Source organism: Hemitrygon akajei, chromosome 6 (assembly GCF_048418815.1).
Source record: "Hemitrygon akajei chromosome 6, sHemAka1.3, whole genome shotgun sequence".
Lineage (NCBI taxonomy): Eukaryota > Metazoa > Chordata > Chondrichthyes > Myliobatiformes > Dasyatidae > Hemitrygon > Hemitrygon akajei.
In genome coordinates this window covers 56212609-56229586 of record NC_133129.1, presented here as the reverse complement: position 1 = coordinate 56229586, position 16978 = coordinate 56212609, and the positions used below count along the sequence as shown (strand labels likewise).

The 16978-nt window shown below is 42.2% G+C and overlaps 1 protein-coding gene across 26 annotated transcripts in view; it reads left to right on the top strand.

Moving 5' to 3' along the window:
• LOC140729077 (receptor-type tyrosine-protein phosphatase delta-like) overlaps nucleotides 1-16978 on the top strand; it is a 2395537-nt gene that overhangs the window by 2215495 nt on the left and 163064 nt on the right. For all 26 annotated transcript variants that reach the window (XM_073048383.1, XM_073048384.1, XM_073048388.1 and 23 more), the window contains 2 exons: nucleotides 5140-5396; nucleotides 14755-14845. In XM_073048383.1, the coding sequence (XP_072904484.1) occupies nucleotides 5140-5396; nucleotides 14755-14845 (348 nt within the window). The remainder of the gene's footprint in view (nucleotides 1-5139; nucleotides 5397-14754; nucleotides 14846-16978) is intronic.

The following is a 16978-nucleotide window of genomic DNA, read 5'->3' as shown; positions in this document are numbered from 1 at the left end:
GTAAATAGTGGCCCAGATTTTGCTGAGTTTTGCCATTTCCCCTTGAAACTGCTGGCAAATCTGGGATTTCTCCTCTGGCTGTGTGGATGTTTCAAACAATTTCATGGCTGCTCTCCATACTGGGAGTGTGTACAGATGCTGAGGAAGATATACCAGCATACAAGCTGTGGGATCTGCTCTCAGACCCTGTGCCAAGTTCCGCGCACAGTGACGAGTGTGACCAAACAGCAAAATGTGAGCCATCCTCTAAGAGTGCTTCGGCATTCAACAGTCACAGTGTAAAGTAACTTGCCACTCAGTACTCTTAACTGTGTTTCAGGAATTTACTCCATGCTTGAGGTTTTACATATTTGACAGTGTATGGCAATATATTTGTTAACCTTTACTCAGTAAAATAAAGTAAAACCCAAAAGGTTCTTGTCCTTTCATTTCCCTTTTCTAATGGGAGCACAGAAGTTTCTTTTGTTTCAGAATTGCCACTGATTTATTTAAAATCCTTATTACTGGCACTGCCATTTTACATGTGAGGTAATCACATTTACATCACAATCACTAAACTTTCATTTCATACACACAAACATCACCAAGTCTATTGTGTCACATCTCTTAAATCAAAGCAAAACTTCCTACACCATTCCCTCAGATACCAAGAACTCTTCATCCTGATGCGTCATTCCCATCCATTGATGCTGCCTGAATGCTGAGCTCCTCCCGCAATTTGTGTTTCTTGCTCAAGATTTCCAGCACAACAGAATCTCTTGTGATTACACATAACAGAGCAAGATTCCTTGCAACTTTAATGTAGGTCTTCGACCTGAAATGTTAACAGTTCCTTTCCTCACACGACTGCCTCTTGATCTGCTGAGTTTATGCAGCGTTTTATTTGTTGCAACCTTGCTATTATTTTAGATAGATTTTAAATTTTAGTGTCTGCATCTGTGCCATCTTCACATCTGCTGACACTGGTCTTTGTTCAGCTCGCGGTTGAAGCCCTCGCCTTTGTTATTTCCAGATGACGAATGTATCTTGACTAATATATCCTCTCCTCTTCTGCATTTCTCAGTCTGCTTTCAACTAATGACGTTTTCTAAAACTTTTATTTTTATGCCTTATGTCATACCAAGTCCCTTACAGCATTCACTCTAGCATTGTTGACCTTTATTGGCTCCCAGTGAGATTTACAGGAAGATGCTTTCTGCTTGACATTGCTGCCTGCCACATCACCAACAGTGTCCTTAGCTCAGCTGCAGGGTATCAGCCAGGGACCACACTCATTGATGTTTCCCTCCCTTAGCCCTGGTACATCTCCTGGTGGCAGAGCAGTGACAGGTTCGTCTCCCTTCAGCTTTCAGTGGGTCCCCAATTTCTGTCCTTCCTCCTCAGCTGCAGCCAACAGTGGCCCTTTTCTGCCTCTTTTGCCAATTCTCTGGTGGCCCTGCTGAGCCTCGCTCCAGTCACTGCCATATTGTGGAGTAACCTTGTTGTTGATGTGCCGACGAAGCCTCGGCACCCTACCTCCTCAGAGTAGATGATAGTCCTCTAGCCAGCTTCCTTACCCTCAGCTGCAGGTCTCAGTACTTCAGCCTCTTCCACTCATGTGCGGCCTCCACCCCTCCTCCATGGGATGGTTAACTCAATAAGAAGGACTGTCTTGGCAGCCGTGGACCACAGTACTCTCTCTAGGCGGAGAGATGTGGTAGCGATTTCCATGGGGAACTATAGCTGTCTGCCAAGATCTACCCTCATGTTCCACTCCTTGCCTATGGAGAGGAGTCCTGAGGGAGTTGTTGGGCTGGTGCATTTGGCACTCTTACCAGCCTTAACAAATGGGATGAGTTGTTACCCTGCTGGGGAAAGTGCTTCTCGCATCCCACCTGCATGTCTCTGGGATTTCTGCTAACTTCCTTAGGGCCTCGTCGTGTTCCTATCAGCTATGCCCTTGGGGCGGTGCAGCCTTGCATCCTGCTAGGGTGTGTTGGAGGTTGGCATTGGCAGCATCGTACACAGCTATCCTCACAGCTGAACTACTGATGAAGATTATGGGAGCAGTGCAATGTGTCACAGGTTGCCCTGATGAGGGAGTTAACTCTGGCTTGTGGGACCTCCCACAGGTCAGACTAGCTGAATGACTTGTTGATGGTGCCCTCCCATGTTGTCCATCTTCCCTGGCAGCTCTGTGCTACCGAGTAGCACTCCTGCTCTGTCCCTGTCACCTCCTCCACTACCATGCCTTTTCTCTCTTTCTTCGAGGCCTTGGACCAGAAACGTGCAGTCTGCTGACGGTCTGGTCTACTTCAGCTTGAGCTCTTCATTTATGGTCAGTGCGGATTGAGGCATTGGCACTCCTTCCTCAGCTCGACAGTGATTAGAATATTGCTGTTACAATCCCTGCATCCGGATTCATTTCCGCTACTTTCTCCTAAGAGTTCGTACGTTCTCTCCATGATCAGGTGGGTTTCCTCGGGTATTTCAGTTTGATCCCACATTCTGGATGTATGGGTTAGTAGGTTAATTGGTCTGATGTAATTGGGCCGGGAGGGCCTGTTACCATGCTGTATCTCCAAATAAAAATAAATTATTTTCCATGGTAAGTTATTTTGCTTTAACAATGTGAGTGTTTCAATTTCAAGATTTAGATTTTTATCTTCCTTGTTTTCTCTTAGCGCTGCTCTTAGCTACCTATCGTGTAACTAACTGCTTAAATACATGGTTAACCGTGTCCTTCCTGACCCCATGAGTCTTCAAACAAGCCAGAATATTCTTGCTACATAACATTACCTGCTGAAATCAGCATGTAGAATAGACACAATATTCTGTTAATTCAGTATGTCGTTTTGCATTTATATCGAGATAACAAATATTGGAATCACGGATATTTCTCTCTCATGTCTTTATCAGTTAAATCCATGACTCTTATTAATTGCCTGTGAATTGCTTTTACTCAGTGAGGCTGTGAGTTATTTTTTCCCACAGAAGTTATAAACGTTGATCAGCTAGTAAATCCGTGGATGAACCTTTTGGCTCTTTTCCAAATACCCAGTTTCAGCTGGAGTTTAGAAGAGTGAGAAAGGACTTATTTGAAAGACTTATGATCCAAGGGATCTTGATAAGTCTGATATCAAAGAATCCAACATAATGGATAAAAACGATTAGGTCAGGCAGCATCTGTGGAGGGAAATGGACAGTTGACATTTTGACTTGAGACCCTACATCTGGACTGAAAGACAGAGAAGTAATAGGAAGTCGCAGTGCAAGAGCTGGTAAGCAATGGAGCAATAGGTGGATCCCGGCGAGGATTCCAGTTCTTACATAGTGTGAGACCATCTTTTTTGAAATTATTTCAATGGCTTGCTTCACCAGGCACTCCCAAAAGCCATTGGCGAGGCACAGTGGTTTTGTGCCATCGAAGTTAATCCTATAGTCATTGCATATGCAGTGTTCTGCTACCACCAATTTCTCCAGGTAACCCAGTCGGATTCCCTTAGTCTCTATCTATGCCTCCCGTAATACTGTATATCAGATCTCCTTTCAGCCTCTTCTGCTCCAAGTTTGTCCAGCCTCTCCTTATAGTACGTGCCCACCAATCCAGCAGCATCCTGGTAAAGCTCTTCGACATCCTCTCCAAAGCCTCCACATCCTTCCTGTGAAGTGGTGACCAGAAGTGAATGCAATACTCCACATGTAGCCTAACTGGAGTGTTTAAAGCTACAATGTAGCTTCCTAACTCTTGAACTCAGTTCCTCAATTTAGCATCCTATTCATCTGTTTAGTTACTTCTAGGGATCTATGGACTTGAAGTCAGCGTTAGATAGATCCTTGATATGCAGAGGTTTTGGGGCCAAACAGGAGTGTGGAATTCAAGTTATAATGAGAAACACCGTGATCTTCTTATGTGCTTACGAGATTGAGTGGCCTATTCCTGCTTGTGATTTTTATGTTTATAGTCACACTTCTCAGTTTGATTTTGATCACTTCATTTCTGATAACTACCTTCTTTATCAGGTTCAATAAATCTCCTCACCCATCCAGTTTCTGGATGGAAAATATGAGTGTTGTCTCTTGTGAAAAATAGGAATTCAAAAGTTTAGACTCCTCCACTCTCTCATTCACCCCCAGGTTCAAGGACAGCTTCTATCCCATTGTAATGAGACGGTTGAATACTTCCTTTGTATGATAAGACGGACTCTGACCTCAACATCTACCTCATCATAGCCATGCACCTTAGTGTCAATAATTGACAATTACACGTGACAATAATTTATCTTTGCCCTCCTGGAGCAGCAGTACAATATGTTCCCATCATTTTCTACTTAACCCATTAAAGAAATGTGTGATGAGATGGAAGTATGTCTCTACCAAAGGAGGTGTAAGGAGTATTTTCCCTCCGCTAGCCTGTAGGTCACCCTTGGGCAAGGTCACTGCTTAGCCCCTCGATCAAGGTCGCATGAAGCCATGGGAGCAGGTGGTGGATGGGTCGTATGAGCAGCTGGTACATATCACGTCTTTGTTAGAGCAGGGAGACAATCTCTGAAGAGTATTGATAATGGCTGGGGTCACCCGTCTTCCCAGAAGAAGGCAATGGCAAACCACTTCTGTAGGAAAATTTGCCAAGAACAATCATGGTCATGAGACCATGATCGGCTGCATCATACAACATGGCACATGATGATGATTAAAGAAGTGCACTGAAAATTTGATTTGAGCAAATGCCACCAATTCCATTTTCCCACAACTTATTTCAATAGCCCACCATTAACATTTTAGTCAGGAATTAGCATTAGTCTATGTTGAATTAGTCCACACGAGTCCAGATGCAAAATGCTGGTGATTCTGGATATTTGAAATCAAAACCGGAAATGCTAAAAACAGTTGACAGGTTGGGGAAGGAAGTAGTTCACATCTCAGGTCAGTGACCTTTCATCTGATTTGTTACTCTCAACAATTAATACGTGATTGTCTAGATCTTCACCTTCCTCAGAAATAAATGAGGTTAATTTTAAGACAAATTGCTACACACTGGAGTTGACCTTAGATGTTTATTGCTGTCAGTTGCAGGTGAATTTTTAAGGTATTATTGATTAATTGTAGTGAGCTTATAAAAAAAAACTAATGGGATGTTTTTATTCTTCAACTAATTAGATCATCTACAACAATGACCACATTGAGGTGGACGGCAGAGCTACGCAGAAGTTGATCACCAACTTAAACCCGGACACATCGTATTCCTTTGTGTTGACCAACCGGGGGAATAGCGCAGGGGGATTGCAGCAAGTGGTTTCAGCACACACAGCACCAGACCTGCTTCGCACCAAGCCTGTCCTGATTGAGAAAACCAATTCCGATGGAATGCTGACTGTTGAGTTGACAGCCGTGCCAACACCACCAGCCCCAGTGAAGTAAGAAATAGTCACTTAATAATTTACAGTGTAAATTTGTGCTTAAATCTCATTGGGAGGCTATTATTCTGTTGGCATTTTTGCATTGTATTGAGTTTAACAGTTTCAAAAATCAATGGACCATTGGTCAATCAATGGATTGTACTGAAGCTAGCCCAGAATCTGGAATCATTGGCTGGGGACACGTCCATATGAATATACCAGAACTGGATGGAAAGGTCTGATTTCACTGTTCCCTTGCATCCTTCAATTAAATCATTGAGGTCAGGATGACATCTAGCTTCAGGTGGTGTGCCACAGACACCCCGTCCCTGAAAATAGCTGATAGCCATTGGCAAGAAGCAAAGCCAGAGTCTGAGATTTGTTGCCAATCAAAGCTGTATTAAATTACTTGTATTTTGAAATGCACAGACAAATTTAAAAAGTTTGCCTAATTAGCAAAAAGCACACTAAATGGCAAATTAAACCAAAATAATGAAGATGTGTTCCTGCAAGGAAATGATGAGCAAACCCAGAAAGGTTACCCCTCTGCCTTAAGACTTCATGGCAAGTAGCACTGTTCACAGAAGTCTGAGACTGAGCACTGCTTGACAGACAAAGAAAAGGTCATTTTCAAGTTGTGAGGCTGTGATAGTGAGGTGCTGTAGGGACTCGATCTTTTGGCCCCAGCTGTTCATGATCAGTTTCACTGAGCTGGATGTAGGGACCATATGTAATGCAAGGAAGTTTCCTGTTGACACAAAGCTAAGTGGCGATATTGGATGTGTGGAAGGTGCAGTGGGGCTTCAGGGAGATATGGATAGGCTAATTTAACGGGTAACACAGGCAACTAGAGTATCATGTGAAAAAAGCAGGGTCGGCCACTTTATTCAAAAAATAAGCAGGCTACTTTTTAAATGATGACTAATTGAAAGGTGTTGGAATTTGCTAAGAATTTGACATCTCTCTGAATTCTATGTTGAAAGCTAACAAGCATTTGGAAAGTCAAATTGTATGTTGACCTTCATTTTAAAAAGTCTTGAATGCAAAATTAGAGACATCTAACAGAAGATATATGGAGCCCTCACAAATAGCACGAGGAATATTGTGTTCATTCTGGTTTCCATGCCAAAGTAAGGATTTACCTGTGATGGAGAAAATGCAATGAATGCTTCCCTAGAATGAGGGCAGGGAATTGGATTATTGGATTGTCCCAGTTGGTAAGTTTAAGCAAACGGGGTGTGTACTCTATTCAGCTTTGAAAAATAAAATGTTATTGACCATCTGCTTATCACTCTCAACCAATTCTCCATTGCGAACAGCAACACTGCACCAGTCAACCATCTCCCTCAGAGGCCCTGATTCAGGTGCACAAATGCTTTGATAGATCTCCAATCCAATGCCACAACTTCCTGTCCCGGTGCTCCAATGCATCTTACTCTTTGAGCTCTAGCCATCTCTATTAGCGGACCAAGCCAAGATCGCCTTTGTCATCTCTCTCTTGACTGTGCAAGCTCTGACCTAGGCAACCACTAACTGGGACAATAAAAGCACTGTTTGTGGTCAAAGGGAAGCTAGCACCCTGCCACTGCACAGACCATACGTCTGTGTGATTGACCTTCTCCCAGACCTAACCCTTCCTCGAGGCCATCTCTTCTCCCTCTCCCTTCCTGAGACCCAAGCCGCAAATGGCTACATCACTAAAGTGCTGCAGCATGGCTTTGTTCTATCATGCCAGTCTCCAGCCAGTGCAGGATTCTTCTTTGTCAAAAAGAGAGATGGAGGTCTTCATCCCTGCATTGACTACCATTGACTCAAAAAATTCACCATTCAGAACCAGTACCCACACTGCTTGATGGATAGCATATTCGAAACACCCGGCGGGGCCAGATCTTCAACAATCTGAATCTACAGAGTGTGTACAACCTGATCAGCATCTGCCAGAGAGATAAGTGGAAGACAGCATTCATTACACCCACTGGCCACTACAAATACTTGATGATGCCTTTTGGACTTTCCAACAATCCTGCTATTTTTCAGCCTACATAAACAAGATCCTCCATGACATGCTACACAGATATGTGTTCATCTATGTCGACGACATCCTCATCTGCCCTAAGGCTACATCTGTCACCTCCATTCAGTCCTTCAGTGTTTCCTCGAAAGCCAACTGTACTGCGAATTAGAAAAATGCCAGTTCCACATCCGAGTCATTTCCTTCCTGTGATACGTCCTTCCACCTCAGTGCATAACCAGAGAAAGAGCGTGCTGCTATTGAATGGCTCCGACTGCACACCCTCAAACAGCTACAGCACTACTTGGGCTTCTCCAACTTTGATTACCATTTCATCAGAAAATGCAGCCAATTAGCTGCTGCAGACCATGCTTTCAAGAAGCAAAAGAGATCACTGAATCCATTCTCCACCATCTGAACCCCACTGGAAATTCTCTGATAGAGGTGGATGTTAGGGCCATTCTCTCCCAGCAAGGACTGGATGGGAAGACCATCTTGGTCAAGTTCAAATCTACCCAGCACCATTATGGAGTAGTAGACATGGAGTTATTCACCACTAAATGGGCCTTGGAGGGTTGGAGATATTGGCTGATGGGAAACCTCTTGCCCTTCCTGATCTGGACTGCCCAGATGAACCTCATAACTGTACAACAGACCCACCAACTCAACGCACGTCAGGTTTGCTGGGCCCTCTTCTTTGAACAATTCAATTTCATCATCTCCTCCTGACCTGGTTCCAAGAACACTAAGGTGGATGCCCTGTCACAACAAATCGACCCTCAGCCCATCATTCCATCATTCTATCTTGTTCGATCATCACCCTGATTGCCTGGCACCTTGAGGTTCTGATCTGCCAGGCCCCATGGCACAAGCTTGCTCCAGCCAACATACCTGACAACTGCATTTCTGTGCTGGCAGCCATGTGCTCTGAGGCACTCCAGAGGGCCCACTCCTCACCCCTCTCCAGCTATCTAGGTGCATGATGGACTCGGGATTTTCTGCAACTGCCTGTTCTGGTGGTCAGCATGATCTTAGATTTACATCAGCTCATTGCTGTCTGCCCACAATGTGTGGTTGACTGTCCATACCTGGTTGACTGAGAAGGGTACCGCCTGGACGAGGGAACTTGGGTGCATCTGGGACTAGTCATAGGTTGGTATGGGGGGGAGGGGGGTGTTGTCCTGTCGATCTGCACATGCAGGTTCCTCCCAGTCTCAACCCAGCAAATAGGAGTCACCTGCCACTTGTTTCTAACTCATCACCTGCAGCCTATTCAAACCCAGCTCTCAATCACAGTCCATGTTCACTCACTGAACCAGCCAACCTCAACCAGTTGTTCCTAGCCTTCGGTTACTTTGTTGTGCTTAGTATCTGTTCTGTCTTGTTTTGTGGCTCCCTCGTGACTTGTTAATTTGCAGTGTATTATTACAGTTATCACTCACCGCTAAATCATTTTCACTGCTCTGCTTTTCGATGAGGTCTCCTCTTCAGTTCCTGACAGGGAAAGGAACGTTGAAGATGCGTTTACCCTGGCTAGTGAATCTAGAACCAGAGCTCATGGTCCCCATAAAGACTGAAATGAGAAAAAATTTCTTCACTAAACCTGTGGGATTTCCTACCCAATTGGGTTTTGTGAAGTCTCAGTTGTTCAGTATATTGATGGCAAAGATTGATAATTTTCAGTTATTCTGGAGTTCAAAGGATATGGAGTTAACAGAGAAAAATGGCACTAAGACAGTGGATCAGTCTTGATCTGATTGTATATTAAAGGAGTTGCAGAGGCTGATGGCACTCTGTTCCTATGCATCACATAAAACAATAAGCACTCTGGAACTTATCCCATCCTTTGAATGTAGATTTATTTAGAATTATTTAAATTGTTTGACTGTCTGATTGCTTCTTTGGTAATATAAGTTCCAAATTAAATCCTTCAAATATTAACATCTTAATTTTCAAAGCAAGTTAAGTTAATACAATTAACAGTCAAATCAACTTAAGGATTTCTGTTGATGCACTGTTTGATCAGATTAGCTGTATTTTCAATTGACCTGATCATAAACTTGAACTATCTGAGTATTTTTAACATTATTCAAACCTTGTCTGATTTTATGTATTAAAGTAAAAACAAAAGATTGATCTTTATTAAATAATCTGCTATTGTATTTCCAGGCTATTAAGTTTACTTGCTGTGGCACAATATTTTATGTAACATTTTTTTTTAATCGCAAATTATTCTTGAAGTATTGTTGGTACATCAAGCCTTCTCTGGTCATGTACCGCAGCTCACATTATTGTAGCAAATTATCTGCCATTTCCTTGAGAAATGTTTTAGTACCAATGTGTAGTTTTCAAATTGGCGATGAATTTAGTATTTCAAATGCATTAACCAGTGATATAATTGGCTTTTTGTTCCTACTCTTCTGAGTTCTTCCCAGTCTCATTCCTTACAGCCTACATATACCAAACGTCAGCCCATAAGCTTGAGGTAGCGCCTTACATCCATCACCACTGGAACTTTGGTCAGTTGCTTAAATTTGAATTGCCTCCTCACAGTGCTTTCTGAGACTCCTATCTGCATCTGGAGCCACTGCTATTTATTGCTCTGTCTCTCTGAACACACTTTCTCAATGTTTCTGATTTATACATTATTCAAAACCCTATTATTGAACCACTTCAGTCTTAAGTTTTCTACACCACTGTTCTTTTTAATGTTGTTACTTAATGTAATAAATTTTGGAATAATGGAGTAATATGCTCAGGCACAGTGGGTGGGGATGTTTCATAAATCTGTTTGGTTGGGGTTTTCTATCTCAAGACTATCAGAAATTCAGCAAGGAGGTAGTGCAAGAAGAAACAAGGAAAGAAATAAAGGACAGAAAAGGAAGAAACAAAGGCAGAAGACGAAAGAAATGAAGGTGTCAGTCAAGTAGGTAGATAGTGCAAAAAAATTAACAGAGCTAATAATGTCAAAAAGACCACTCTAAAAGACTTTGTTCCTCTATATACAGAACATTCTTAGGAAGGTAGGTGAATTATCAATACAAATAACTATATGTCATTGTCGCTATAAGAGGAACAATCACTTAATTCTCTAACTTGTCCAGACTTCAGCTAGAATATTGTATATTGGTCTGGTCACTATGCTAGAGGAAAGATGTGATAATGGTGCAGAGTGCATGCGGAGGAGATTCTGGGATAGAACTTTTCAGTTATGAGGAGAGATTGGAGAATTAAGTAAGAAATTAGAGATGCACGCAAGAAGAATATCGATGTAACCATCAGGGTTTCTAATCTGCTTAGAGATAGCTGAAACCAGATTGGCAGTAATATTGCAGAGTGGGAATTCCCGTAGTCCTAGAGATGATGTATTTTTCAGACTAAGATGTTGAAGGACCAACTAGAGGACAGGTATTCCAAACAGGGTATTGTGTGGCGAATCAGGAATCTCTGCCAATTTCGTATGTGCCTCTATTAGGAAGAGTGACCAAGCCTTGATAATATTCAGTAAGATGGAGAGTGAGGTTGAAGAATGAATAACTAGACTCCTGAATCTGATCAAAGGAAAGTGTAAGTGTATGAGACATGAATTACAGGTAGTTCTGATAGATTAATAAATGGATTGATGATAGGCAGGTGATTTGATTAAAGGAATTTATTCATAGAGTTCAATAATTATTCATTCCAGTCTTGCACAAAACAAATCAAAGAAGGGAGCTCAACTGTGACTTACAAAGGAAATCAAGGATAATATGAGATCCAAAGAGGAAGCCCGTAAAAACACCCGCAAAAATAAAAAAAATCAGGCCTCAGGATTGGGAGTGATTTAGAATTAAGCAAATGATAACAAAATGAATGTTTAAAGGGAGAAGATGGAGTATGAGAGAATAAGTTTCAGGGAACATAGAAACTGACTGTTAATGCTTTATAAAAATGTAAGAAAGGTAAAAGTTTTGGTAGATCAACCTATATGTAAAAATGAGAGGAATGAAGTGGGGTGCTGTGCGCAATCATAATCGATTGAAAACAGACATGGGAGCATAGAGGAACATCGGGAAATCTCCAGGAAGACCTTCTTCGTTGCTGCTGCTGCTGTGAGGTCCAGGTCTCTGCTGGGAAGAACAGGCCCCCAGTCCTCGGGGTCGCGTTGCCGATGGCCGTTGGCAGGGCCGTCTTAATACGCTCGGCAGAGGATGGTGCTCGGAGAAGCTGTGCCGGAGGGGATGGTCGTCGGCTCGGAGGTTCGACGGACTCAGACCGCTGCGGTCAGGTTGCTTTCAGTGTGTGCTGTGTCTGCGAGGCTGGTTTCGACGGAGCTCTCATTGTGTGCTGCGTCTGCGAGGCTGAGTCGGGTGGTACCGTGGAAGTCCATAGCGAGGGTATTCCCTTATGCCGCCGGCATGGGATGGCGAGTCTGTCGGGACCCTTGGGATTTGTGGAAACTGTGTGGTGATTTCTTTTGAACTTATAGTCCTTTGGTCTTGTTTGTCCGGTAGATTTGGAGTTCCCTTCCGGGGAACGCGCTAAGATGGTAGCGCGATATTAATACGCAGCAGCCTCTCCAGACTCTGGATTGGGGATTGCCAAACGTTATGTGGATTTTCTGGTGTAGTCTGTTTTGTCATATGCTTTTGTGATATCATTCTGGAGGAACGTTGTCTCATTTTTGAACTGCATTGCATCTGTGGTTTTTAAATGACAATAAACTGAATCTGAATCTGAATTTCAGTCTGGAAGAAGGAAATGGTAGAACAGTTGAATAGTTCTTGTCATCACAAAGGAGGCAACAGCCAGACGGTTGCAGGGAGAGGGAGACACTGAAGGAAATCAGGATGATTAAAGGAAAGGTGCTCAAGAAATAAATAGAGATAAAGGGAAAGCTCCAGGCACAGATGATCAACACCCAGGGTGCTGAACAGTGGCCTTGGAAATAGAGTGTGCACCGGTGATCATCTTCCAAAATCTTTGCAACTCTGGGGCTGTTCTTATAGATTGATGTGAGTTAAATACAGCCCCATGATTTTAAAAGGCAAGAAAAGAATAAGCAGTTATCATAGACAAGTCAGCTTACTAGTGTGGAAAAATTACAGCATCTATCATGAAAGGTGCATTATCAGAATATTAAGAAAGCTTTAATGGGATCAAACTAAGCTACATTTCTTCATTCCGAAGGGCTCAAGGGATATGGGAAGAAGATGAGAATACGGCACTGATGTAGATGATCGGACAGGGCCTTATTGACTAGGGCACCATATTAAGGCTCTAGACCCCGGCTGTTTTGAATGAGTATTAGCATTATTATTAGGAACATTTTCACAGAAATATGGGAATTGCTGAATGACTGAAGTTTAGGGATCATGGTATTCATCATATAAATCCTAACAGTTGTATGATATAACTAACAGAATTGTACATATCAATAGTAACAAAACACTATTTTTGACAGATTTAAGAATCTGTGGTAGCAACTTACTAACTAAAGGATGAGACTTTTACTGATGCATCATTTCATTTCTGCTTTACTATGATTGAACGTCGCAATTAGCAATGCTCATGTGACAGTCGCAAATGGCTGCAGAGAGATGATTTGTGAGAATGGCATATATCCAGCCCTTGTCTGAGCTTTGGTTCAATGTGCAGCATTGTGAAGTGGCTGCTGTTTAGTTTTTTTATTTCTGCTGAAATTAATGACATAGCTACCATTAATATTCCACATATTGTTGAGAGTTGAATCTCAGTACTTTTTTGCCACGAACCTCTGTACTTCTCTTTAAAAACTAATAATTACAAGTGTCATGGATTTGCTCTTTCTCTGGAAATTTCTGTGTCCACTCATGTTTTTGATAAAGCTCGTGACATGGAAGTCAAGTCTACTGTCCTGTGTTTTGAATTGTTTGTAAGGAAAAGAATTGAGTGAACTAATAACTCGCATAGCTACTGTGCTTGCAGCTTCATTTAATTTTACAAGACAGCAAATGTCTTAAAGTTAAAAGAAGGTTAAATAAAGACATATTGAGAAATGGAAGATTTGTATAAAGTCCAATTGTATTAACATGTAGCCCCATTTATGCTCCACATCTTGGCAAATATTCATTATTTCAATAAATTGGTAGTGTACTGGTATTTTATCTTGGCAATGATGATGATGATGGCATCTGTTAGTCTCATGAGGGAATGGATCTGCGCCTGGAAAGTCTTGCTTCAGTCCTCTCCAGGGCGCAAGCCTGGACAAGTTTGTATGGAAGACCGGCAGTTGCCCAAGCAGCAAGTCTCCCCTCTCCACACCACCGATGTTGTCCAAGGGAAGGGCAAGGGCCGATACAGCTTGGCACCAGTGACTTCACAGGAGTTGCCAGAGTGAGGTTGAAGACAACGTCGGACTGCCTTAGGGACTCCAGCTCCAGATTTGTCCTCAGGGTTTACTCCTGAAGCATTTCCCATAAGTGGGTATGGCCACAAGGCAGCGGAGGTTTGAAATGAGTTTTCCCTCTCTTAGATGGACTGCCTTCCCAGGCTGATGAGCTCCATCTACCCAAAGCACTGGTTTTAAGGCATCAGGACCCGCTTTTGCCCCTTCTCCTGTCAATAGAAACAGTTCCGCCGGGCTTAGAGGCTAAGCCACACAAGAAAGCCAGGAGTTGGACTTGGTTGTCAGAGGCTATTTGAGGCGCATGCTGTGAGGAGCATTTTTAGGTAGTGGGAGCTTGTCCCCACTGCCACTCCTCAGCTTGACAACCTTGGAACTATAAGAACATATATCTCTTATCATCAATAAACGGTTGGTACTGCAACTGTTTTTGCCCGAATAGTAAGAATTAATTTCCCTGAATCTTTCCAGTGAAGATTAATTCAAAGTTTGTTCCTTTGATTTACAAACATTTACAGAAGTTTGGCAGCTTTAAAAAATGAGATTCTTAATTTTAGGCTAATCTAATGAGAGATCTGAGGCTTTGGATAAATGTCAAGTTGTTTTAGGATTTTATGTGTAGGGTTGTTTTTACTTTCACCTTCTGAGTATAGAAGATCCTTTGGAAGGAAGATCCCCCAGTGGTTTCAGCGAATTCCTGTCAGGAGGAAGGACCGCTAGTGTTTGCTGCTGATAACAAAATCAGAATTTGGGGGTATTGAGGGGCAGGGGTGTTCTTTTTGTGCTGCTGCCTCAGAAAAGTGTGACTGCAAGGTTGAAAGCTCACATCTGAAGGACTCAAATAGCATGGTGAACGGAACAGCTATGCCTGAGAGAGGGGACAGGTGTACATTGAGCAAGTGCATTCACTTAAGAACATAGTTTGCTGAACTGAGTTGTATTTTTTTATTAACTGAAACAAATATTTCAATGCACTCATCAATTATCTTCTTTCTTAACAGAGGCTACTATATTATTGTTGTGCCTTTGAAGAAATCCCAAGGAAAGTTTATCAAACCCTGGGAAAGTCCAGATGAAATGGATTTGGAGGAGGTATGTGCATAGCTGCTGCAAAGTTAAATGGAATGGCTCATAGAGGGAAAGGAGTAGAAGGGGCAGTTCAGTTAATTGTGTATAGGTACCTTCTTTACCTAATAAAGTGGCCACTGAGTATATGTTCATGGTCTTCTGCTGCTGTAGCCCATCTAATTAAAGGTTCACTGTGTTATGCTTTCAGAGATGCTTTTCTGCAAACCTCTTATAGTAACGCATGGTTATTTGAGTTATTGTCACCTTCCGGTCAGGTTGAACCAGATTGTCCATTCTCCTCTGACCTCTCTCATTAACAAGGTGTTTTTGCTCACAGAACTGCCACTCACTGAATATTTTTAGTTTTTCCACACCATTCTCTGTAAACTCCAGAGACTGTTGTGCCTGAAAATCCCAGATCAGTTGTTCCTGGGATACTCGAACCACCCCATCTGGCACCAACAATTGTTCCACAGTCAAAGTCACTTACATCACAGTTCTTCCTCGTTCTGATTTTAGGTCTGGACAACAAATGAACCCCTTGACCATGTCTGCATGCTTTTATGTATTGAGTTGCTGCCACATGATTGGCTGATTAGATATTTGCATTAATGAACAAGTGTACATGAAGTGTCCACGGAGTGTAGCTTACATACTGAAATGGATTCCAGCACTAGACTGGCATTTCTTTGTAAACCATTGTCCATTTATGCCCATTGGAAATTATGAATTCCTTTAGCTTTGTACAGTAATACCAGTTACTAACAGCGCATTGCAGGTTTGCTGTATTATTTCAATATTATTTGCAATACAATAAACTTGAGAGGATGGGTCAGACAGTTTTAAACACACTGAACCTGTTGCAGATATCACATAATGTGCACAAAATGTTCTAGCTTAATTTATCCTTTCTTCCAAGAGATATGAGTAGAAAATTGTTTTTATTATTATGTGTTGCAATGTACTGTTGCAGGATAATAGCAAATTTCACGACATATGCCAGTGATATTAAACCTAATTCTGAATATTGTAAACTTGTTCTTTGTCTTGTGAGAGAACTCCAAAATATCAGCCTTTAGAATTTGAACATTACAGTACAGGAACAGGCCTTCAGCATGTGCTGCCGTGCCGAACACAATGTTGAATTAAACTAACTGCCTTCTGCCTGTACATAATCCACATCAATCCATTCGCAGCATGTTGTGTATCTATGTAACAGCCTCTTGTTGTATGTAACCTGCCACCACTACCCACTGTCACACATAAAAAATGCTGGAGGAACTCAGCAAGCCAGGCAGCAGCTATGGAAAAGAGTACTGTTGACATTTCGGGCCGAGACCTTTCATCAGGACTGGAAAAAATAGATGAGAGGTCAGAGTAAGAAGGTAGAGGGAGCGTAGGGTGGCAGGTGATAGGTGAAACTGGGAGAAGGAGAGGAGTGAAGTAAAGAGCTGGGAAGTTGGTGAAAGATAAACAGCAGGAGAAGGATAGGAGAGGGTACAAATCCATGGAGAAAAGAGAAGGGGGAAGAGCACCTGAGGGAGATGATGGGCAAGTAAGGAGAAAAGGTGAGAGAGGAAAACAGGAATAGGGAATGGTGGAGATTCTACTACCACGGTTAGCCCATTCCAGGCACCTGCCTCTCTCTGTGTAAAAGAAAAATTGTCCCACACATAATTAAACTCACCTTAAATGCACATTCTTTTTAATTTGACTCTTCAATCCTGGGATAAAGATTTTTGCACTCTTTGCTGAGCAACTTTGACCTGTATCATATCACTAATAACACTCACCATGTCACAAGAAGAGCCAACGAGTCGATTTGACCATCGTGTTTCTATCCACATATCTCCTCTTATAATAGAATGATTTTCATAGAAAATTTAAAAAGCTAAGAAATCACTTAATGTGAATTCTACTCATCAGTCCTTGCCATGGACTATTTATTCATTCAGTCTGAGACTACAAATGGGCTACATAATTCAGCAAGGATAGTTCATCTGTAAAGGCATTCAATCAAATTATCAGAAAATGGATCCATCCTGAAAATCCATAGCTTGAAACATTATCAGGCAATTACTGGGAAGAAAAACTTCAGTGTAAAAGTAAATTGCGGATGTCCAAAGCAGCCATTTTTCTTCCAGTTCTGTCACATGT